Below are 26,416 nucleotides of genomic sequence, written 5' to 3' on the forward strand. Positions count from 1 at the left end.
TAATAGGTTAATTGGCAATTACTATCCGCCGTATTGAAGTGTCTGCAAATAGAGACTTCCTACGAAACAAGTTTTACCCCAATAAATAATTCAACGTACCTACCTTATTAAAAAATTGTTTTATTGTATTGTATTTAGCGTCCAATTTACATTTCTCTTCACTAAAAGAAAAAAAAAAGAAAATTTTTACGTTCGTACTACTTGCGTTTTTTATTATTTAAACTTTGCAATTATTAAGTAAAAAGTTCTTATAATAAGTTGCGCAACTTGCACTTCCTTCCACGATTTCATCGATTCAACTGCTTCGTCTCTCGAGACTGTGATCTTTTCTCCCCCGTCTATCAACAAAATATTATTCTTCGAGCAATGATATAACGTTCATATTCACGCGTCAAAGGCCTGAATTAAGAAAGAAATGACAGAAATCTGTCATAATGTATCAAACAGAACGATAATCCAATAATATAGGTTTCACGTTGGAATAAGTTGTTCGTCAACAGGGTCGAAATCGCGAAAGAATTGTACAAGGCGTCCAGAAAATCAGAACAATACCTGGAGAAATGGAAAGGGTAGAACAATTATTGGCTAATGGTAGTAAACGTCTCCAGGCTCGTATTCGGATACAAAGAGAGTCATTTTGAGTATCTCCTGTATAGATATGCAAATACGGCTTATTGGAGAAGAAACTCGCTATAATTCGAAAGAAAGGTCATAGACAGAATCTACCGCCGAAGCGGTTCCCGGCTGCTACGCGACACCCTGTATATTACTGTTTCATTTCATCCTAACAGTGTCTTTAGCCTTTCAGTTCGTTTCTATCGACGAGACACCTTTTTTCACGGAATAGCATGACACTGATACACGCAACTGTGAAATTCGTCTGTCGAAACGCTGAGTCGAGAAAGTGGAACAAACCAACGAGGGTATGAGGTGAGGAAGCCAAGACGAAAAGAAGGATCAAGAGCGTGGTGTCTCTACCCTTCCTCGCTGTCTTTATTGATGTTTATCTTTTCTTTTTGTGCAAAATGTGTCCCGTGTGCAGCTTCTCTCTCCCCCTATGGCGAGCGAGGCAATCTCCTTGTTGGCTTTAGCATTTCCTTTCAGCGACGATACGTCGCTTTGAGGAAGCAGTTTCCACGGTCCTCTTAATTTGTGCGCGTTATCTTTAGAAAGTAGAAATTCGATCCCAGACTCTGTTTCGTCTCTAGATCAGCATTCTCGACATACCATCGACCAAGAGTAAACGTTCGCTGTCCTCGAAAGGACTCGTAAGGTGACAATATAATTGTACGGAAACCTCGAATAAGGATCTATAGCGTATTTTGGTCAGTGTTCAATTAGCAGTAAAATGTGTCTCTACACGTTGCTATCGATCGTTTTACTACCCACAAATTGCAGATATTTTGTAGGGAAGCGATGTATTCGCAAAAATGGATACTTTTACGCAATGTTGTAGATAGGGGTATATTCAATACCGTTTGAGGCTTTCGGATGTGAGTCGTAATAAACGATAAGAGGAAAAGATTGCCAAACTGTCGTTAACGTTGCAATCAGTGATCTGAGGATTTTTATGCATTTATAAGAAATTTGAAAGTGAAAAAATGCAGGGGATATTCCCAAAAATATGAATTTGCATAAAAATTCGCGGTCTGGTAATTATCTTCGTTAGGGGTCGAAAATTGCACTGATAACACGCAGTTCTTGGAAACCTGATGAAACTGGTTGTACTGATATTAACGAAATGTTGGGATCTTTTCTTTTTAAACGCGGTTTATATTGTATCTAGAAGCGTCAGGCATAAACGAACAGCATATTAGCAATGTTATCCATAATAAATTAATCCTGCTGTTGTTCCCACTTCCTCTTCGGATTTGTATCTCTTTAGATATCTCTTTCTCTTTGAATATTTTATCCATAAAATGCGTAGAACACGCGAAAAGTAATATATTTATTATATCAAATATTAAAATCAAATACAGGGTAGGTATAGGGGACGGTCAAAAGCTAATAGAAAAGATCAGGAGCGGAAACCTTGAGTAATGGGATAAATATTGGATAGATGAGGAAAGTAGCATATGTGTGCTGTAGCATTGTATGTTACACGAGGAAGGTTGAGAAACGCTGAAGCACCTAATTGAGACACGTAGGGAACTGAAAAGGTGCGAATGCAGGTTAGAAGATATAGTGGAAAAGTTTCTCAATGTGGAAGTAGTAAGATGGCTGGCGTATGCGGAAAAGAAAAAGAAGCGGGAAAAGATACTGGAAAAAAAAGATGGTACAGAATGATATAGGTGGTTTGTCCGGATGAATGTCCAGATTAAGATTTTATGTAAAATAAGTCCATCTTATGGCCGAGGAGACTGAAATTAAATTATTATTATTATTATTATTATTATATACTAAAATCAACATTCAAAAATTAAAAATCTACTATATTTTAATAATATTTACTGCAATATAATATCCACATTATATAAACTCAAGACGAAGCAGCAGGGTTGATTGCGATTAGAACTCGACCCATGAAAACCTCAAGATTCTCAGTATAATGTTGAACACAGCAAGCGCGTTAGATTGAATCTTACGGAACAGTGTAAGTTAAAAACCGCATTTTTCAATAAATATGCTAAATGTTTGTGAAATTGTTATTCTAGGTTTTGATTCAATTAGCGAGAAAAGCAGTGAATACGAGGGTGACTTTGCATCGTCTTCGTTGCATCGTGATACCGGTGTTCAATTTATTTCTTGACCGAGTCGCACGAGTTTTTGATGTCGATCCAAATAGACGGCTATCTATGTCAGAAGACAGCGTGTTGTTATTATATAATAAATTAAAAATGGTACAATCTAGACGAATGACTGCTAGTAAAATAGATATAAGCGACGTGCTTCGCGAACAAAACAAAATATCATATTATTGTAATGGTTGCTGTGTAGCATATTTTAGTTTAGACGAACGTCGAGTTGTGACATTTTGTTTGGGATAATTGGACGTTCTTCAACTCGAGCTAGAAACTTGCACGGAGGATAAATTAATTCCACGTAGATTATTTTGGCATGCAAGTAGACAAAGTATCGGATTTAGGATATTGTAAGTGTCGAGTTGTGTCGTTATTTTGAAAACTTTGACTGTGTATTATGTAAAACATCGAATAAAAGTCTCGAATGTTCTATTCCTTTTTCATTTCAATTTAGTAAAATATTGTATTGATTCTACATTGTTAAATATTACATTAATATTACATATATCGCTATAGAAAAACTTAATTTTCAACTTCTTAAACTTAATTAATAATTAAAATAAATTGTTTCCACGAAACGATATTTGTTTTATCTAAATACCGAAAACAAAAAAAAAAGAACAAAAAATAAATTAGGATCAGAATTTCTACAAAATAATACCTGTATTAATAAATAATAAATAAGTAGAATAAAGAATTATACCAATATACAAGTAAGTATAATAGCAATACTACAATACATACATCAATTAGATACTTCGATTCACCTTAAAAATAAATTTGTTAACCGATTATAACTTAGAATACAGATTATTTTTCACAATACCAATCGCGACGTGGTGTGATTCGTTAGTGTTAGATTTCATGAAGGAATGACTAGTAGAATTTCTGGTTAGTAGAATGTATTATGCATCATGTTCTCTAATTTTGTGTTACAATCAAACATTGCAAAATATATTAGAACAAAATAGAAACTGTGCTCTGCTATTATTATCAAAACAAGAAATATCCTCATACTGTATTACAGTTCAGATACCTTGCTCCTTTGCTCGTTTGTTATGCATGAGATTGTATTACTCCTAATGTAATACAAACATATACTAATCAAAAGTAGTGGAAGTAGAAAGAGTAGATCTTTTCCCTTTGTCTCTCACATTTAACAATCTGGAATAAAATATCTTTGGAAAGTGAAATGATAAACGTTTTATTATGCGTAATACGCAGAAAATGTGCAATTCTATTTATCATGCGTTTATTCACGGAGAATTAATCAGTAGTTTCAGTCAATGAGGAATCTGAGGAATTCTGTATCTTGGCGAACAGAGTTTAATCTGTCAACGATTTACAAAACCGCATTTGTAAAAGTATAAGCGAAGCGACATTCATTATGCAACAGTTTGACAATTTATTAAAAAGTTAAATCGAAACTTAAATTGCTCTGGTGACATTCGTAAATGCGCTCTTATAATTTGGCGAAACCAACATGTACACAAAAGAAAAATTTATGTCAAAAGAAAAAAGGGACTAGTTAAACCGCTACCGGCGACAAAAATAACGCATTTCAATTAGAAGCGTTAAATTCCATTTCGAAGAGCGAGCCAAAGTTATTTATCAGTGCGAGCGTATGGCGCCACTATTAATAAAAATAATATCACTAGCCATGATCGAAGAGTAAACGTCAAAACAGTAGTATTACCGCGGTGTAGGTGAGACATACAAGTCGAAAATAGTTGTTCGCGATCCGCCACCGCGGACGCATTTAGACGGTCGCGCTAAACTTAGATTGTTTTCTGAACAAACGAGTTAAGAGGGTCCGCGTGAGCACGAGTGTGCGTGACGCGCCAGAAAAAAGCCTCGAAAAATCAGATTTACGGGGTTTTGCTTAACCAGGTTTACGAATCCGATTAACCGGTCAATTAAAAACCAATGTTTACACTGATTAACCAGATTTCTTCGCCCTTTCGAATCCGGATTTTTACGAATATGTAGCTTTGCTGAAACATAGTTACATATTTTAAGTATGGAATTTTTATCTCATCGTAAATTAATGCTAGGTTACCTACCTAGCATTAAAGCATTAAACCTACCACGATATGTTAAAAAGTAAAATTTTTTTCAACTAAGGTATTTCTAAGAATAAGAGATAGCGTTAGGGTTAGATAGTTAAGAGGTACTTATATAATCATAATTATAATATCTTTTTTATAATACGTTGATAATGAATTAGCTAATAGCAAACAACCAGTAGAATATTTATAAATGCATGCAGGTATTTTTTTTCCTTATTTTTTAAGCATAGAACGTAATAAAATATTAATTAGCGCAACATAAAAGATTAATCAAAGCAATGTAAAGGATTATCAAATAATGTAAATAAATAGAAACAGCTTACGGATATTTATATAGACGCAAATATAGGATAAAACTGTTTTTTTTATCTCGTGAAGAGCCTTTTGTATAATAGGTATAACGTTAAAGACAACGTATAATCACTGTGATTTTTAGATTAAATGTTTCGAATCTCGATTCAACATTGCAATTTGTTTTTAATAATTAATTCAATCGACTTACAGAAGCAAGATGTTGTAAAACGATTTGATAACAACTATTATCAGAATTACTGATAACATGCAAGAGGAAAAGAGAAGTTCAAGTATTTGACTTTCCATAAAATGTAGCAACCCATTTTCATAATCCAAAGATCTCCTATGTCAATCTACTTTTAAATGACATGGTTTTGATAAATTTCTTATGGATTGACAATCTTTGTTTATATGATTACCTTTGCAATGCGGACAGTCGAGTAATTCAGTAAAAAGACAAATCTCATACATAGTATCCTCATAATTAATGCGTATACTGTGTGGAATCTTACGTAAATCCTTGGAATCGACGGACACCTGCCTTCTAAAACTAGTTACATGATCAGATCACAACTAGATACTCATCAGAAGTCAGAATGTGCTTCTCACCAAGGTTTCTATCGGAGATGTTTTCACTTTTGGTACTCACGTAATACATACCGAAAAATCAATTACTGTTCGCTTGAAAATGATCTTGCTTTATCCCTTTATTCCAAATTAACATTCCAGAGATGAATACACACAAAGGACACGGACAAGATTAACAGATTAACGATTGATGAGTTAGCTGCGACGATGTTTCTCTTGAACTGAAAGACTCGGGAGGAGGAATTCGTATGGTTATTCAGAAAAAATTAGCTGTATTTTCGCGTATTGTGATACACGTATCGTCGTGCGAAGAAATTTTAAGTTCAGTAGCAATACGTTACAAGAACTATATGGCGATATCACATCAATGATGTCAGTAAGTGATGAGTAAGCACTAATGTAACAGTCATTCTAACTCCTTATTTGTCAATTAAGTTCTTAATTTCATTTAATAAATTTTTCCGTACCATCATCGAGTTTTTCACCCTTAATCTGCCGATGTCCCCACCACGTCATATGTTCCTATCTTGTTTTATCTCGTGCGACTGCGAGTATATGTATGTATATATACAATGATTATGATTATGGGCCTATTACAGTTTAATTAACGCTCCGCTTATTTGTGTTCATAAAATATTCTTTATTTGCATTGAAAGAATAAAACTTTCTGAATTAAGATACTTAAGGTACGTACGTAGAAGTCAAATGCATATGATAAGGATCGCTGAAGAGGAATACAAGCAGAAAAGAAGTCACATGCGGCTCGCGAGCTGCTAGTTGCCCAGCCCTGCTGCGGAATAATCTGACGCAAGCTTCTGCTTGGCATTCCAAAAAACCAAATTCCATAGAGAAAAACTGCGACACGCAATGAAGTGAACGCGAGTGTCCTCGTTCGTTAGTCCACGTCCACAATGACATCAGCCTGACAGGCAATAATGTTAAGTAATATTTACTAACAGGCAGGACCGACCTCGGGGTCTCTGAAGAGGCCACGAATCGTTCCTAAGGGTGCTCTCGCCCATTCTCTCTCGCTCACTCACTCTCGTCGAGGGCGCAGCCACCATCAACTAAATTACTCGCGAGAACACGACCTCACTTTCTTTCTTTCTCTCTCGTTTCCCACGCAGAACACTGCCGGTTGAGAATTTTGGCATCCGCACAATAGCGTTCCTGAACCGTCCCTTCAACTGCCGCATTCCAGCGAATTTATATCGATCTGCTGCTCGATTTTGTGTTCAGCTTGTCCTGCAATGTGTCGTATTCGTGAGAATCTGTGCTTCTCAAGCTGGCACTTTCTTTCGTGTATACGTGAATACGTGTTTATTAATTCGTGTTCTCGTCAGAGTCTCAGTCGAGAAGCATCTTCCTCATGGCGTTCTCGTGATGTTTTTGTGAAACTGTATTCCAAAATCCGGATTATCACTGTGGTTTCTGATTCATATCTTAGTCTTCTTCAATTTTTAAAAAGTCCAAAGTAAACCGTTGAACAGAAGCGCGAGTAATCCTCATTAGAAAATATGTATCGTAAAATGAATTGTAATCGGTGACTTGTTGAATATGCTCAAATGTCGACAGTAAAGCGCTGTTTTGTTTATATATATGCCTCATTACGGAAAGTGTACCGTATATATACATACGTGATAACCGATGTAGTATCTTGATGACTGAATTTATTATTGAATAGAAGAAGATAAGTTTGAACAAATCGGTTAGTTTCGTGCGACAGTTCAAGATCTAAGTGTCATAAGTTAACATATCCGATATACAGATTGATATGCACAACAATTTTCATAATTTGATTATATCCGTCATTTCCATTGTGAATTTATTTTCGTCTTGATGTACATTATACGACACAATTGCTTGAGAGATTAAAGTATATTTCTTAGATGTAAAGTGCAAAGATTACAAGCAGTCTACAAAAATTTTCGTAAATATCTACAAACACCGATGACTCACGTTGTCATCCTTAACCTACGTTAATACCACTTCCTATTGCAACGTGTTTCTAAAAAAAAAAAAAAATAATAATCTAATCTAATCTGAAAATATTTATATGGTTCGAAAAATCTGAAATGATTAGACAACTAAGCAAAACGGTGCTGTGAAGATTTCATTTTGTTGATAGCGAACGAATGTTGAACGAATATTGCTCGTATAATGCAACGTTAGATATGGATTCGCGTAGATCTCATCGAAAATGAGATTCTATTGCATCGTCGACTACCTTGTCAGGACATCGTAATTCCTCTCTTTTCCGTATTAAATCGCGTTACGCATCGATTTCACGAGAGCATATCGACGTATGAAGTAGAAGGTCGACCATAAAGTTTATGGTGCGAAGGAACGACGTATATTTATCTGTGCTCTATTCTTTTCTACGGATCTCGTTACGCTTCGTCTAGTTCGAGGAACGGATATTCCGTTGCCCGTGAAGCTTCCAGCGATATGTTTCTATTAGCCGTTTTATAATTGAAAAGATGAAACATATATGCCATAAAATAATAGCAAATACGTTGGACTATAGATTTAAAGGTAAATACAATATATGTAAAAAATTGAACTTTAATAAAAAAAAATGCTAACGTTTTAACGCTTACAATTAATTTTTAATTTACACGATATACGCGTAAGAGATTTCACAACAAATTACGTGCCATCAAGATGTATTCTCATTTTTGGATCTCGTTGTATACGCTTGAAGCGGAACCAATGTAGGCATTTGATATAGTAACATGACGGCGATGTCGATCGACGACATAAGTGGCACCCTCATGATTCTCACCCATCACTCCGCTCCACCCTATGGACTATGCCATTGATTATCTCCCTCGCTCCTATTGTCTTCTCTTTGTCCGCATTTTCAACCTTGTCCGGTCCGTAACTGTATGAATTCCGATATCCTCGTTGTACGGCATCCCTGCAGCTTCCTTACAGGGTAACGTACCACAAAGCCTAAACATGCATTAGCAGCAAATGGTATCGTCACGTAAACTCGTTTCGGAACACCTACGGTCTACGCTGAATACGAACAAACTTGCGTTCACAATACGTTCGTAAGTGGCTTCAGCCAGTGAAAACGTTCTGTCAATTTCTTGAAGCCTTTAAGAAGACACGAATGCAGCTAATCAATCGTTTTAATACATTTTTTGTATTAATGAATATATAATATACTAATATATATATATATATATATATATATATAATTTACATACATTTCCATAGTTATAAAAACACTTGCTTTGTTTTATTTCCTATCTTGTATTTTGCATCTTCAGTATTAAAGACGTAAGATATAGAAATAGAATTAATAGCCAAGAAACAACTTTTCTAAACAAAAATTGTACATTTTTGAAAGTTGTTTTTTTTACACATTATACATAATGACAAGATACTTCCAATGTTATATTAACACCTAGACGATATGCACAGTGAAAGTAACGTAAGTATAGCACAAGTAGGTTACGACGAATTAAACAAAAAAAAAACTAAGTTTAATAGAAACGATCTTTTTTTTTTCTTGAAGTGTCAAACTTTATTTTAATTCATAAATCATCTCAAGTGAGTTTCTCCGATTCCGGGATTACTTTATTCCTAACTTTCCAATTTCCTACTAGATTCAGTTTAGATTGTTAAATATTCAATATGTATCGTTGAAAAAAATATTTCTTTTTTTATATCAGTATCACATCTAGCTTTGTCACCGTTCTAAGGACCCACTGATGGTAATTTGCGCCTTACGCTTGCCACCTATTTAAGGTAGATACTCGTGCTCATATCATGGGTCATTTGGCACGGTTGATCAGCTGGTCAATTAAAAACCTGTGGTGGACGTCAGTGATCCGTGATATGAGCAGGTAAGTATACCTTAAATAGGTGATAACCGTGAGGCGTACATGGGTATCTGATAAAATTCTGCAACTCTAGACACCGAGAATACATTGCGACACCGAACCTAAATCCATATAAAACTCACGAGCATATTTATTTTGTTATAGTTTAAATCAGAAGCTTTTTAAGCTATGGATCGCGTACAAAAATTACAAGATCTGGACAATTTTTGCGACTACCATACACCAGTGAAATGAAAAATGTCGCTCATCTGTCATCAAAGGATCATGAAAAATTCACTGAGCCATTAATCGACATAGATATAAAACACCTGCTTTTTAAAAAATCATGTAAATGGGTTTTTACTTTACTGGAATTAGGACAGAATTTCCAGCAATTTCTACAATAGCCTTATAACCTTTTATACTACGTATCTATAGCAAAACGAGGTTTTCGTCATTGACGATTGTAAAATCAAAATATCCATCAATTTCGAAAAACGTTGAAGATACTCTGTCATATCAAATATTCAGCCAATATTTAATTCTTTATGAAAAAATAAATTAGCTCGTTTGTCTCGCCGATATCCTTTGCTTTTACCTTAATAAATAGTAATAAGTAATAAAATTATAAATATAGCGAAGAATTGTTAAGAACTAAACTTCTTTGATTTATTATCGATTAACGTTTTGTTTGTATATTTATTTTATGTACCTTCTCATGTATATAATTGTGTACAATTTTCCCAAACAAAATGCGATCGCGAATAGAAAAAGTTCAAAAAGCGCTGGTTTAGATTAAATTTAACATTTTTTGTACGTCCCGAATTCTTAATTATTTATTAATTCGTAAAAGTCTAAAATACGTTGTGTGGTTGTCGTATTTGTTTCAATCGCATAATTTTACCACGCAGATATTATTTCCAACGAACCAATAGTTTTCCGTATTATTTCAAAACAAACCAATAAATCCGCAATAGTAAAACTAGTCGTTGAAAAAGTACGTTACATCATTTCGCGAATTATTATGATTAAATGTACAATGTTCCGACAAATAAAAATACACGCGGTTAAAGCTTCATAGGAGAAGCTAGCGGAGACGGAAGAATTTGACAAGGGTCGTTTCTTGTTATAAGACCCTTGTATTATTACTCGCACATAAAGATTCCGTAACAGTAACGAGTATAACGAGGACCATTAGCAAGAAATCCGTGATAAACAACTCCGACGAGAAACCAATAAATGATAGATTTCTTCGATCGTGGTACGTTTTAACGAAAACGACGGGAGACCAGTTGTCAAAGAGGAGAAAGAGAAGAAGACAAGAGAGGAAAGTGGTAGTCATGCTGGAAGTCTCGTTAAAACGTCTTCGAGACGATTCAGGATGGAAGGATGCTACTTTCCCATTTCCTCCTCGTCTCATGATTTGCTATCAAAGACGCCATCTTGAAAGCGCTTTAAATCAATTTATTAGCTTCGTTTTTAATCACCCGACCGGAGCGTTCGGACAGTCCAGGACAGAGAAGGAACGACATCGCGAAGAGAGGGACCGAAAGAAATTGCAAGACAAGCCCTTCGATCGTGAAAATATTTCTCCTTCAAAGATGGTGTCCTTCGCCTCTTTTCTCTTGCATCTTGATTAAACAATCCTACGGCATACCGAGGGGCTTGTCGTTTCGAAATTACCCACCAAGATTATATTCCAACTATTTCCGTTATTCCTATAGCACGCACGGTGTCCTGTGTTTCTTCGGCAATGAACGAATTTTTAAGCGAAGGAAAACATTGATCCGTGTTCTGGATCGTTATCAGAATAGTGCGAATTTTTATGCAGACCCATATTTTCCAGAATATAATTAAGAAAGTAGAATCTCGGTAGGAAATTGTTTTATCTGCCAAATACTGTAGACACCACTGTATTTTGGATATTTCCTGCACTTTTTCATACTATATGCAATCTTGGCGATGTTGTGCTTTCAGATTTCCTATGGGTACATGAAAAACCGTGTCTAGTCATTATGAAGATTCCTTCATTAGTTCTTTATATATATATACTTTGTATTATTTACTTTAGTTATACTTTGATGTATTACGTATTACACAACAAAATTATTATTAATTTTTCTACTATATTCATTCGAATGAAATGAATTCGTAGTTAAATATTTCATCCACGTGTTTAAAATAAATGTTTGCTGCTCAGGTATGAAAGTTGATTAAAACGTTAACTTGGCAGGGAGAAAAAATCATTTCTTATATTTCACGATCTCATTTACAATGGATCAATATGAAATTATAAGGGTGTTTAAATAGTAGAATTTAATAATATGATGTTCGAGAAGAATTCAAATAATAGAGATACTTTTGAAAGCAATAGTTGAGAATAGTCTCAAGAATCCAGGTCTCTGAAGTAGATGAAGATCTTCATTATGCGATCGTTTCAATATCTTAAAAGTTTTTGTTTTCGCACGTGGTTCTAACATTGAATAACAATGACTTCTTATTATTATGAACGACTTTTTTTTATAAAACAGTTCGCTTCAAAGAGGTAGTATACTGCCATATAATGGGAAACTTTCTTCTTGAATCATCTGTTTAGAGATGTACGGAAACCATCATTAACTTGCACGATATTTCGATATAGAGGGAAATTCAAACATCTTTTAAATCACACAATTTTCTTTAAAAATGTTCTACTTCCGATAAATGTACAGAAATCCTATAACGGTATAGTACAACAAAGCAATGGGTTATAAAACGCGATTATCGAAAGCTATGTTCGCTTGAAAAATTTCGACGAAGTATTAGTCAACGACGAGATAATCTTTTTTCTCCAATGCAAAGATCCTCTCGTATGAAATTACAATTTTATTAAAACCGCACGAGGAATTTGAAATTTCAAATTCCCTGTGAAACAAAAGTGATTATAGGAGTTATTGAAACGCATTTTCTTTCGCGATATATAGAGTAATCAAGTTATCTACACGCTCGATTCAATCTCTCTCTCTCTCTCTCGCTCTCCATCTCTCGGGAAGAGGTCTATATGAGGTTGTTTCGTGACAAGGTAAGCTAAAGCAATTGCGTTTCACCAATAAGTTTAGTCAACGATCACAGAAACGCACTGAATCCCTTTGATCTTGGCATTGATAAACGAACTTGCCTTGCCAACAAACATTCCCCAGATTTCATCGTGCGAGCATCGAGCACCATGAACAATAAACGAGCTATAATTCAGCTATACCAAGCTCAGAGATAACTAGTTAAGTCTGGAAAATTAATTTAGTGCAAACGGGACACGACTGTGGTCAATCGGCTTGTCTTTCCGTTCCTAAAGAAATTTTTTCTACCTGATTGTCAAATAATTTCATTTACGATTTTCATTTGTCATTGTTGTATATCAAAATAGAAATCGAAGTGAAAATTAGTTTCTTAATTAATATTTCCTCGCCACTGAGATACGTCAAATCAATTACGTATTATTAATTACTTAATTATGTCTGTTCACATGTTCATTATTATTCGGTCGTTCATCTTTTTTTCTTTTTTTAACATGAACATGTACATATTAAATTGGCCAATACGTATAAGTAATGTCGAATTCTTTCCGAAACATTCGTTTCTGCCGTTCTACTTGCGAAATCAACAGTCTATCGATAAGCTATATAATGTTCGTACGATCTATAAGCTGACATCTCGAATCTTATGCAATTTAAAAAATAATTCATTACATTTGTTTACATTTTTTTAATGTTTACTTTGACTCGAAGATGAACAGCAAGAAGACGTGTTTTCGTATTTCGCAATTATGACTTATAATTTCATAGGTCACATAATTTCAAAGGTAAAAATACTGTATAAACAGCACAAAAGATGTACGTGGTGTAGGAATGAAAAAATGCTGCAAAGATAGTTCACAAAGTTTCCTAATGGAGATTTTGATCTTGTCGATGATAAACGACTGTCGAGATCGATAACTATCAAATTTACAGTCTAATAGTAGTAGGAAATAATCAACATTAACGCACAAGAGTTGGCTGAAATATTAGGAATATAGAAATTCAACGTTGAAGATCATTTGCATTAACTCTTGGTATAGTTTCATACCAAAAAGTCTGACATTACCCTCTAGTCAATCCAATATGTGTATGTGTGTATATATATATACACATATATGTATATATCTCTTTAAAGGAAAAAGATTTGTTGGAAACGGCGAATCGGTGAATTGTCAAACGGTGAAACGAAAAGGTAGCAAAAGCAATTCGAGAGTTACATTTACAACAGGATGAAACTATTTTCCTGCGTACTGATACCTTTCTCAGTCTCAATTTCAGAAATGAACTTTACTCATTACCCCATCCGTGATGAGACTGCGTTAGTCCTTCCTCGACACCGGCTAACTAATGCAATTTTTATCTTTCACGATGGTGACAGTTCTGGCGAAAGATTTAAGATTATAAAAGAAGAAAGAAGCCTGCAATGAAATGATACACACAAGAGTTGTTAAAAAGCGTTAATTACTACTGCTTGTTACTGTAAAAAATGTTACTGTAAAAAAATCTCATCAAGTTATAAAGCTTGAGGAAGTTCTTGAAACTTACAGTTTGGATAAATTTTTATTGAAATTTTAACAAAAAAATGAAAAAAGAGCAGAATACAAATTTAACTCTGTTTATGTACAGAGGATCTTGCTACTAATTATTTTTGCGATTGAAAAATATTGAATACGAAATATATTTTCTACGAGACATAGGCAAATTGTAATTGAGATGAAAATAAATATAAATAAATATAAATAAAATGAAAAATAAATAAATAAGTCATTTCGGCCAATTTGCTATTTTTGTTTTGAAAGCAACCCAATTTTATGTTAAGGTCAAATAAATTATTTTGCAATAATTTTTCGTTGTAGTTAACGATTTTTATCGAAATAACAAATAATCTATAGCGTTAAACACTGTGTTTCAGTTATGAACAATAGATCCAGATTCTACAACGTAATAGCATACGCTTTCAAAATTCTCCTCGTTTCAGACAACTTCTACTTCTGGCACAATTAAACAAAATAGGATCAGATATTATTCTCCCGGTTTATTAGTTTATATAAAAGCAAGACATATTAGTATTATCATTAATTACATATTTGAAAAATTGTAGAAGAAGAAGCATTTAGTACCGATTTGAAAGTTTCAATCAACCTCGGCCAGATTTCCTTTAGGCAGTACAAAGGGATGCAATTTCAAGTTAAAAATAAAAAGGCAATCAATAAGAAAAGGAGATTGGCTATGAAAATTCGCTATGTAATGCACGTGCTCGTTAGAGAATCATATTCTTCGGTAGCATCGCGCTTTATTGAGACATGTACCGAAAATTCTATTTAGATAAAGCCAACGACAAGTACCGCGAGGCTTTATTCGCTCACCCTTTCGGATGGAACTTCCTGTGAGCTGCAAATCGATAAAAAGGGGAATAGAACAACGCGACACTGTTTCGTCGGGCACGGACATAGGCACAGGATTTTTAAATCCACGACAAGGAAAATGGAACAGCTCCGGAATAGAGATTTCTTTAACAACGCAGCTAGAATAGAGCGAAACAAAAGCAGCGTTGTAGCAACATTGAAACAGGTGTTACAGATCTTTCGATTTCGTTTCTGCTTCTTATCCGGGGGGTAACTTTCCAAGATTGAATCTTAAACTTTGTTCAAATAAAACTTGAATTCAAGCAATTTAGCTGGAAATTTATCTAATCTGATTTCAAGTAATGGATACTTAATACGTTCAATGACGATATCGATAAAATCTATAACATCGTTTTAGTTTTAATATTTTTCAACAATCTAACGTCGCGCGTCCGAGTTACACTTCTAACTAAAACCAAGTAAACGACAATTTTCTTTGATTCTTTTCGTCACAGAAGATAGAACAGGAATCGTTAGAAATCCTGTCGCATTGAATGTGTTGAAGAAATGTCACAAAATGCTGATTGTTAGTATATATAATTTCTTTTGAGAGAAATTGCAAACTAATTGTTACAAATTCTAAAGAAACGTTATTAGAAAGAATAAAAATAGTCAATTTGAGTAAGGAAGTCCGATCAGAAGGAGAAATCCTTTGGAACTCGTTAAATTAACAGCGAAAGTTTCTGTACTAAGTAATATATAAGTGAAATAAAAGAACATAAAAATCCATTTGTATATTTCCATGTGAATTATAGTAATACAGTAACTTTATTCTAGTAACTAGTAATAGTTACAATAAAAAAGAAGATGCATTTTAGGTATTTCAATAAAATTTAAAATAAAAGAAATCTGACTAATCAGAAAACTCGATTAAGTTGTAAGTACCTAAAATTGTTGCTTTTTCTTTTTCCTTTAAATGTTACAATTGTGCACATTTTTATACATAACTGTGAAATAGCATGTATTAGTGTCCCAGATAGTGTAAAGGGAACAAGGTTACAAAATATTTTCGAGCATATTTTAATTTACGATCAGGTGGCAGATAACGAATCTACGAAAACAAACTGCTTACAAAATTAGATGAGAAACGGATCGTTTTTTGTAGAAATTATATTCGTGCGTCACGTTGATACAAATGAAAAGGAAGAGATGTTCCGTGATTTCAGGATTTTCAGGTCAATTCGCTGAATCATTGTCTGGCAAAACAACCCAGTAAATTTATGTTAATTTAGTTTATTCGTGAATTTACTTCGTGTTCTAAATACCTATGTTTCCAACGTGTTTCAGGAAAGTTTTAAATACTACATTTAACGTAATCGTTTAATAATCATGATTTTATTTTACAATTTAGTATGTAATTTTTCTTGAGTTTAATTTTCATTACGACAAAGATAATAAAACTTATTATTTAGACATTGAAAATGGATATTAAAAGTTAATTAAAAAATTTGAATTTGAATTAAAAAATAAAGTTTTCAAAAGTCTATTAAAAATATCAATAGATTAACAAAAGCGAATAAAAGATTGTCAGAAGATTAACAAAGAAATTGCCTATACGAGAAATATGCACATCGTATCGAACAGAATGATTTTTCACGTAGGATGATTCTTTTCTCACAAAAGCTATACGAGAATAAGCCAGTGTTTGCTGATTTTTAATCGGATAATAAACTGTTAAATGCTTGCAAGTTAGTTTTTCTATCGTAAAATATCGAAACAGTTTTATCTTCGTTTTAACCGAGGCCATGAAGTTTTTGTGGAATAGATGTAATAAAGTCTGAAATCAATTTTTATTGACATTTAAAAAATACTTTGAAAATGCGTGAAAAATAGATAATCTATCTCTAATTTGTAACAATATTGAATATTATTGCAAAATCTTTCTATTATTTAATAGTACGTATACCTCCAACGATAAGTATACTCGTATCAATAATATTTGATTGATCCTTTCTCTTATTCTTTTTGGGGCTATGAAGAGAGAAAATGAAGTTTTATTAAAAAAGAAAAAAGAAGATAATTTGAACAAACTGTTACATAATTAGATTCTTCTGACAAACGTTCCGTTAATGGGACAACGTGCATAGGTTATTATATAAATAGAAAGATACAAGGAAGTATTTATTGATCGATATAATGAAAAATAAAGGGGGCAGAAGAATGTGTGTGAACGAACCATAAAGGCGCCCTTATTATGTAGTTTAGTTTATTTAAACAAAGGATCTTCCAGCTTACCTGATTTTAATTTAAAAGATTAATGTAAAAGAACAAAAAGTCCCATTTTTTCGATTTATTTCCATTGAGACAAAATTAATTAAAAATTTAGCTTTTGAAATTAAATTAAGAGTTACAATAGAGGTGGTTTCCTATTTTATTCCATTAAAACGAACAAAAGCGTACACAAAGTAATTTCCATATTAAGGAATATATTAAACTCGTAAATTCGTGATACAAGTTTAATTATTAACTACGATGTAATTATTCCTCTTGAAAAACTGATTTAATCCGCAGAATACGAAGAATCCAAGTATGTATATAATTTAATGAAAGTTCAATCGACTATAGTAATAGCGCAACAAAATGTCAACCGTGAACAACAATCACCTTAAAATAATTCGTTTATAGCAACCCTTCGAGCTATCTGACCGAGTGTTCAAAGGACGGACACGTATTCTGCTCAACAGTGCGTAATCAACTTTTTTGCAAACTCCTAAAAACGCATTTACGCTTACGATGCATTTTGCATGCACTTCTGTGCATAAATTGTTGCTCGTTCCAAATTATTTTTCGGCTCTTACGACAAAACGACAGTAGTTTTCATTTTTACAAAGAGATTCAAATCTTCTTTCATTATAAACTAACTCGAAGTATACTCGCTATTCGTACTACGATATTTCAACATAAAACGGCTATATCGTATTGTATATTTATTTGTATTGTATATTGAATACGAACTATTGAGTGACGTAATGTTTTAGTTTAAAATAGAATTAATACATCATTCTTTGACTTGTCAGTTTTGCAATGTTATACGTACAAAAAAATGGTAACACTGTAACTAACGAACTGAATAATCTAACTATGAATATAAGTAAGTATAGGATTTACATGATTGAAAAACAATGTTATTAATATAATATTATATTTATAATATTAATATAATACTTCAAATGAATTCGGGCATGCTACTGAATAATCTTCGTTCTTCCGCATTGGAAAATTATCAAGGAAAAATTAATAACAAAGAGTTATCAACTGTTAGATGAAGTTAAAATAGAGGGGAACAGGTGGGGAATGTGATATCCAGTATAGAATTCCAAGGTTAAAAGAATTGTTACCATTGATAGAAAAATGGAAGGGAAGTAGAAACTTCTGGCTAATTTTATACTTCTCATTATTTTGTAGAAATAAATAGTATATTACGCGTTAAAGTAAACTAAATTGTAAAACAAAATTCTAGTGTTTTTATTAATTATAAATGAAAGAAATCACAGAATAGAGTAAATTTTTAATTAATAATAATTATAGCACGTTCAAGTATTGAACTCAGGGAAATACGATAAATTTAAAATGCTGAAATAAAAATTGGATATTTTCGTTGTAACTACCTTGCTCATTGACGAGTTGTAATTTAATTGCCTCGAACGATCTTGTCATTTTAATAATTGAAAATTGAAATGCTCGGAACGTCTAAATACGATATTGATGAAAACGAGAGAAGCTATAAGAGAGATGCGGCTCATCTGCAAGTGGCATCGATTTCATTTTATAATAACGTGCAATGACCATGCTCATTTCATTGTTATATTCACGGCTGAAGTTATCTGATTACCGTGTCATTTGATGAAACTTCCGACCCTCTCTATTTCTATCATCCGTCCATTGTCATGGTTTCGTCCAGTTGAACCGATAAGAGAAGACAAATCATACTTTAAATTACAAGCATAATGATACCATCCAATAAAATGTATACACTTTATCTTCAATTCATAAAAAAATTGTAAAGAGATCTTTTAATATTTGTTCAACAAATCCTTGGTATATATTGGTACAAAATATTTGTAGAATTTTTCAACAACTAACAAATTCTCCTTTATTAACGTTATTTAGAAGATTAGGTACACTAATGGTAATAAAAGTTACTTCTTTAAAATATTATTCCTCGTTTAACGTAATTATAATTAAAAAATAAGTAATGATAAATTGTTCTTTAAATATATGTAACTTTAAATTAACGTTAAATACACGTGTACTGGTAAACAATGTAACACATTATACCTTGTATAATTAAGATTAGAAGGCAAATAATATGTTAATTCACTTTACCATTTGAACGAAGTGACTTTCTTATATTCCTTATTTATTGATAATTATTTTCCTATTGCTTCAATTCAAAAATCTGATTTCTAAGGAACAGATGAATAATCATACGCATATTCCGATAAACCACCTATACCTCGCCTATAACTTGTAACAAAAAACAAAATCATGTTTAATATTAAGCGAGTTAAGAACATTATAAGAAACATAAAACACGCGATCGGTACAGATTATGAAGTAATTCTTCGTATGCTTTGCTCATAGATTGTCTATCGTGAACTGTACGTCGAGCGTAAAAACATAATTCTATAATACATAATACATAATACGTAATACGCACAAACTGAATCGATATTCCGCATATGTCGTAAAATACAACAAATCCAGTAGTCAACGCGTAAAAAAATTAACGAACGTCAAACATTCGAATACTATCTATCAACCTTTTAACTCTGTCATAGATGAAGTGAATTATTTTCCACATCAATTGAAGTCATGGGTATAGAGAATATAAAAATATGTTTCCATTTCTGCAGAGTTATATATATGTACTGCTATATACATATGTGCATAAACAACCTTAGAAAACCAACAATTCCATTCCATTCAATGTCAATTTAATAAAATATATTGAATATATTCGACGATAAGAACCATAACATTAACCCCTTTAAAGAGGTAAACGGTTGTACACAAAAAAAGTAAACTAATTTTAATAAAATAAGCATATGTGCATCTATTAAGCACTTGCTTTGTCTCAAGCTTTCTGATTTTTAATTTCCGCTCACGAAAAAGTTATAACTTTCCAAAAAACATATATATAGATATGTATATCGCACGACGATGTATCGCGAACGAATCGAATGTCAACAAATATGGCAGACGATGAGAGAGAGAAGTCGCTCGGATCTATCCCGCAAATGCAGTCTATACACAATGAAGCTAGGCAATCGAGGCAATCGAAGACGTTCATCGAACCCGGAGGCATTGTCGCGCACGCGAATCGAACCAGTATTATGTATATAGACGGTAACTAAGGTGTATACGTGTGCACAAGTATGTGTACGTGTATATAGTACTGATACTACATGTTATGTGAGTATGCATCAACACGATGTGCTGAAACACAACTTGCCTCTGCTTTGTCTGTAATCACACTAGCTAGAGGATAGAGAAAAGGAGATTTGGAGTGGCGGTGGTCGCGCGTCTTTTCGGTTGAGGAACGTGATACGTCGTGCGTGCTCGTGCGTATTCGTACTGCGACTCACCGGGTAGGGAGAGAACTCGTCGTGTAGGACCACCCAGCGACGAGCGTCGTGTCGGCCCCCAAAAGACAAGCACGTGGAGTACGGTATCATGGTGACGGCGGCGACAAGAAGGGGGCGTACGATCCGCTCGAAGCTTGTCACCGAGGACGTCGCTACTAATTGTCGTCCGCGTCGTGACCGCCGTTGTCGACACGTTGTATTTTTTTTTTTTTTTTATTATCACGTCTTTTCGGCCGAGCACGTTTGACGTTTAGCGGCGTTGGTAGAACGCGCCTCGCGCCGCACCACCGAACAACCGAACGGGTTAGAGAAGCCCACGATGGAAAACAAGAGGCGACCGGCTAGCCCGAAGGACCACGAGACTCGAGCGTAGCTAGGGAATCACGACAGCTGATTGGTCGACGGGAGTACCACCGCCGTCTGCCGACCATTGCGCGCAACCGCATCCGAGAGATCAATGAGACTCGAGCCGAAGAAGACACTCACCTAGAAGTACCCGAACACTCACGAGCGCGTGCGAGGTTCACCGAAGACAGGGCTGCCTAAGAATCGGGTCGCGGTGCCGCATATAGTCGATACGGAGCGACGTTTTACGTTTGACAATTGACAATTTTCTTCCTCGATAGCTTCTCTTCGAGAGATAAATCGCCTGACATTTTCTACTCTCTAACGCACACCGTATATATAATATAATGGGCATATGTGCTGCACATATTTTTCAGTGTTCATTGCTACTAATGGTGCTGAGATTGGTATGACTGTGATTACTCGTCGATTATGTCATTTTCTGTTTAACGATTGTAACATTTAATTCGGTGGTCGATGAACGTTCAACCCTGCTACGCTCATTCAGTTATTTTCAACCAAATTATATTTTTCTAATGTTAAAATATTTCTTCACAGTTTGGAAGAAATATGAAAAACGTCTTATTGATTTTTCGTTTTCATTGTATGTTAAACATCTTCTTAAAACATTGTAAATTCTTTTTGTCTTCTAAAATGAGTGCTAGATTAAAGTATAAAAATTCGAGGATTATGATAGGATTAATCAACCGATGTTTAGCGAGCAAAAATCCATTTTTATAGTTGCAAAAGTAGTCGCAATTCGATGGAAGGAATAATAATAGATATAGTCCTTATTCCGGGAAGTAAACAACAATAAAATACGTTTATGTTTGTGCCTATACACTTTAGGATACGTTATATATCGTTACATCCTTCGTAGAACTGAATTGCGTTTTCCGTAATGATTGCATTTATGAAGTTGACTTTAGCGTACGTCACGCAGAAATGTACGTGCAGGTGGCAAGAAGCTGCCTGGTTTAAATTTAGCAATATCGCGTGCAACTGATGCATTTTCGCAGGGTTAATTGATTTGACCTGAAGGAATCGTCAGTGTTGTCAGTAAAATATCAAACGCACGCGCGTTTATGAATATTACACATAATGTTTTGTACTATGAATATTATAATACTTCTGAAAAAGTTAAATTCCATTTTTTAATCTATTTAGTAGATTAATTATTTTTATTCTTATCTACTAAATGTAACTGATTCCTTTCATATATTTCCATTTTGTTTAAATACTCAAAAAAGTCAGTCACTACCAAAGATTTGTCATTTAATTGAATAGCTATGCGTTATTTTTAACTAAAATCTATACGATAAAAGCTGATTATGTATGAACAAGCGAGGTTAAGGGATGCGTGCACCACTTGTAAACGTAATTCCCTGGCTGTTTGCATTACAGATCACCTCAAGGACGATGACGCACACTACTTCCTGAATAATACGGTCCGTGTTACGTCATTGATAAGACGTCACGTGTGCTTCGTGACACAGATGACGAAACACTGTAAAAGGGAGTAATTCAAATGATGGCGAGAAGGAAAGCTAGATGACGTAAAACTCAAAGAAGGAGGATGAAAAAAATGTCTTTCCGATAAAAAAAAGCAAAGAGGAAATAAATAAGATCTATATAATACACAAAATAAATAAAAATCTAATAAATATATAAAATATAATAAACAGAAAAATTTAGAAAGACAAAAAACAATGGAAAATAAAAGAATAGACGGGATAGCGGTGGAGGATATGACGAAAAAAATATGAAACGTTAAAAAAATGAATGCGAAAGAGATCAACGAAGGTAGAAACTAAAATAAAAGAAGCATAAAAGCAATGACAAAATGAAAGATAAAGATAATGGAAAAATCAGTAAACAGCAAGTATATGAAGTGAGACAATAGAGTGAAAGGAAGAAGAAAGAAACGTAGGGATGCTGAAAGACCAAAGTGAACGGAAATAAAGGAGATGGCAAAGCGAAAGAGAAACAAAGCCATAAATATAGTGTGTGAAAAGAGATGGTAAGTAAAAAGAATAGCAGACAGGAGTGAATGGGGGAAATAAATATAAAGAGAACAAGAGAGAAAAACAAGAAAAAGATGAGGGTTAATGAGACGAAAAATAAAATGAGTGAATAGGAAGGAATCGGGGGGGGGGGGAGGAATGAATTTCATCATTTAATTTTAGCACGATCGCGTGCAGCCGATGGCTGCCGCAGGGGCATGTCATGGCCCAGGGAGTCGCTTGCAATATCGATCCTAACTTCACGCACCTGAAGCGCACCTCCTCTCCCATATGAAAGGAAGCTTGTTGCCGTTCCCGTTATTACAGCTTATCCCTTCGATCATTCTGATCATCACATTCTTTTTTTTATCCTTTAACACCTTTTATCCTAATAAATATCGTACGTTGTCTACATCTTATGCAACAGACATTTGACAATAAATAGTAAACAAGCGATTATTGTATGAAATTATTCTCAGATTTGAACATCTGGTATTCTATATATATTAGACTGCATCGTCTCAAGTATCGTTGGTTTTAGTTTCTCCCATTTGCTAAGTACTCTTCCAATAAATTTAAGAGGCATTCTGAATTTAAGTTCGCGGCATTCTTATTGAAAAATTTCGCACGCCAGAAATAATGTCCCAGAAGATTACATGGCGTTCTCGCAATAGTTCTTATGAATTTTTCGGAGTTTGGGTTCGAAATATTCATCGGGCATAGAGAATAAATTTGGAAGAAAAAAGCACTTTTAATTTTACTAGATTCAATCAGCATTAAGTCTATTTGTGTTGAACCGCGGTTGATTTTAATATTAGTAATAATATTATAATATATTATAAAATATAACATTAATAATATTAGATAATATTAGTAGTAATATTATTATTACTTGGGAATCGAAATAATCGGAATCTTACTATCTGCAAGAATATGGAGAATATTAATGACAGAATTGCCGAGAATTTAATTTACAAAATTCGAAGGAAATAATATTCATTTAATGCCCGTTATATTATATATTACATCAAAATCTTTTCAACGATTATGATTCTAAGATCGCGTTTATAATATTGACCTAATATTCAGCGTAATATTTAAATAAATCTCTGTTTTGTAATGTTTGAACAAATTCTGTAGTCTTCTAATTACATGGTCATAAAAATATGAATTTGCATTAAATATCTGCGATCCAATTATTATAAGAGGAAAAAGGAAACTTGAAATTAGATTTAATTTCTGTCTTCATATTTAACGAAAGATATAACTTTTAAATCTTGAGATTGTTTTAAATTGTTGTTGCTATTCTAGTTATCCATCGACAAATGAGCCGAGTTAATTTTAACACGAGGATTACCTAATGTTTATGCACATGATAGATCGTATACGTTCAATAGAAACGTTCCTTTGGAGCCAGACATATCGCGAACATTATTCAGTGTGCATAATACAAAGACTATGAAACGAGACTTCTTTTATCATAAATTATATTTGACATTACATTCTATATAAACATTTAGTTGCATACGAACTTTATGAATCGATCACATAAGAAACCTTACGTGTTCTTACCATGTATTTTGTCTTTTATAGTACCGACAATTTTATTCATTATCTTTACGTACTTTAATTTTTACATCTTTTAATAAAGCTATCATATCAGTGGAATTTCGCTACGAAATCAAACAACGTGTTGAAATTAATTTTTGGAACATAAATTCTATAATTAATAGTAGTATTTGTCATATTTCGTTTTCTATAATAAAGATTTATAATATAATATAATTTATATTTACATCATAAAATGTAAATATAAACCTACTCATGATTTTATCTCAATAAATCACTGATTTGAAAGTAGATTTTTGTACGTCTGGTGGTACGTCTAACAGTTATGTTATGAATGACATGTTTATTCTTCCATTAAAGATATAAAAACAGGATAAAAAGTCGGAAAAAAAATTGACTTACACGAAGGAACGTCACGATATCTTCTGAAATAGTAACTCCGCCACGACGTGCGAGAACTTTCGGAGGAACTGCAATGTCCAAAGCAAGTTTCGATAATTCCACCATAATGGTAGATGCTTCACTGATTCTCACCCGTTTTCTTTAAATTAAAAATATATGTATCATACGATTGAATAAAAAAAGACATATGCAATATCGATTCCACTAAATATTTAAATATTTTTTCAGACAAATTTATTCATTTAGTCAAACATGCAATTTACACGTCCGTCGAACTGTATGATGTTCTCGATCATGGTAAATAAACACGTTCGATAAGATCATAACCTCACTTTCACTTTTAGTTTTAGTTTTAACCATAGAAATCCCATAATTATGAACCATAGATAGTTAAATATGTACATTGTATGTAGCAATTATGAGTGATATCCGATAATATTCTTTTTAAATAAGAATATATTGATTTATTAAATAAAATTCCATTGTAATAACTTAGAAAGTGGTTAAAAACATATTTGTAATATACAAGACATTTGAGATTATCATTATGAATGATAATTAATATTCAAAATATTTCGTGATATATATTTTAAATATCTTTTATATGACAAACATATGGAAAGTATAAAATCGAACAATTGTTTTGTATATTTAACGCGATACATACCAACGATTTTTTAAATTCAAATGTCGATTGTATTTGACGAAAGTGAGTTCGTGTAACTACAATGAACATGTTCGTCACCACACTTTTGCCGCCGAAATTTTTCAAACTAATTTGCTAATACTAACTTCAAACAAAAACTATGAAATAACATGTCCAAATGAAACATTCCAGCTTATTTCGATATTATCCTTTTCACACGTGGGCGTGTTATGTACTTACTGATCTTATGTCGATATTTTGTTTGTCAAGACTTGATCACCTTGGCCTCGATACACATTGTAAATTGTGCTTTACGACGATTAGATCAAAAGCGAACTTGATTTATTGTTTCGCTTTAACGAATACAAGTAATAAATTTTATATTAGCTTGCACATTAAGTTTGATGTATTAGCATAATTAGCATTGATAACGAATATGCACACGGTGAAAGATACTAACCTAGTATAATCTGACCTTGACCCAACAAATTTTCATACAAATAGATACTATAACCATAGACGAAACATAGAATAGATCCGAGATGTGATGCTTTTCCTTACTCGACTTGGTTTTTTTGTTTTGAATTTCTTATCATTTTCATACCACATGCGATATTACCGGCTAGGTATAAAGTAAGATTACTACATGATCTAACTTTGGTAATTAAATGGTTACCATTTGATTTAGTACTTGGCGCGTACACGCTTCTTATGCTAGAGTGGAACCGCAGATGAGGTATTTCGTCGATAGTGGAACCAGAGTAAATCCCTTTCTTTTGTAGCATTTGGTCGCCTGATGTAGCACTTATAAAGATCTGGGGGATAACTCTCGATCCGGGCGTGAGCATGAGCGCCTCTAATTTCGTCTCTGCTGTTTAAA

The 26,416-nt window shown here is 33.5% G+C and overlaps 1 protein-coding gene across 1 annotated transcript in view; it reads right to left on the reverse strand.

The window, feature by feature from the left end:
- The window catches only part of LOC100648320, a 135,661-nt gene extending 114,711 nt beyond the window's left edge, over positions 1-20,950 (reverse strand). Inside the window, exon 1 of the mRNA XM_012309601.3 lies at positions 20,572-20,950. Within this exon, the coding sequence (XP_012164991.1) occupies positions 20,572-20,661 (90 nt within the window). The 5' untranslated portion in view covers positions 20,662-20,950. The remainder of the gene's footprint in view (positions 1-20,571) is intronic.
- Positions 20,951-26,416: the final 5,466 nt, after the last annotated feature.

The sequence above is a fragment of the Bombus terrestris genome, chromosome 6, assembly GCF_910591885.1.
Source record: "Bombus terrestris chromosome 6, iyBomTerr1.2, whole genome shotgun sequence".
Classification (NCBI taxonomy): Eukaryota; Metazoa; Arthropoda; class Insecta; order Hymenoptera; family Apidae; genus Bombus; species Bombus terrestris.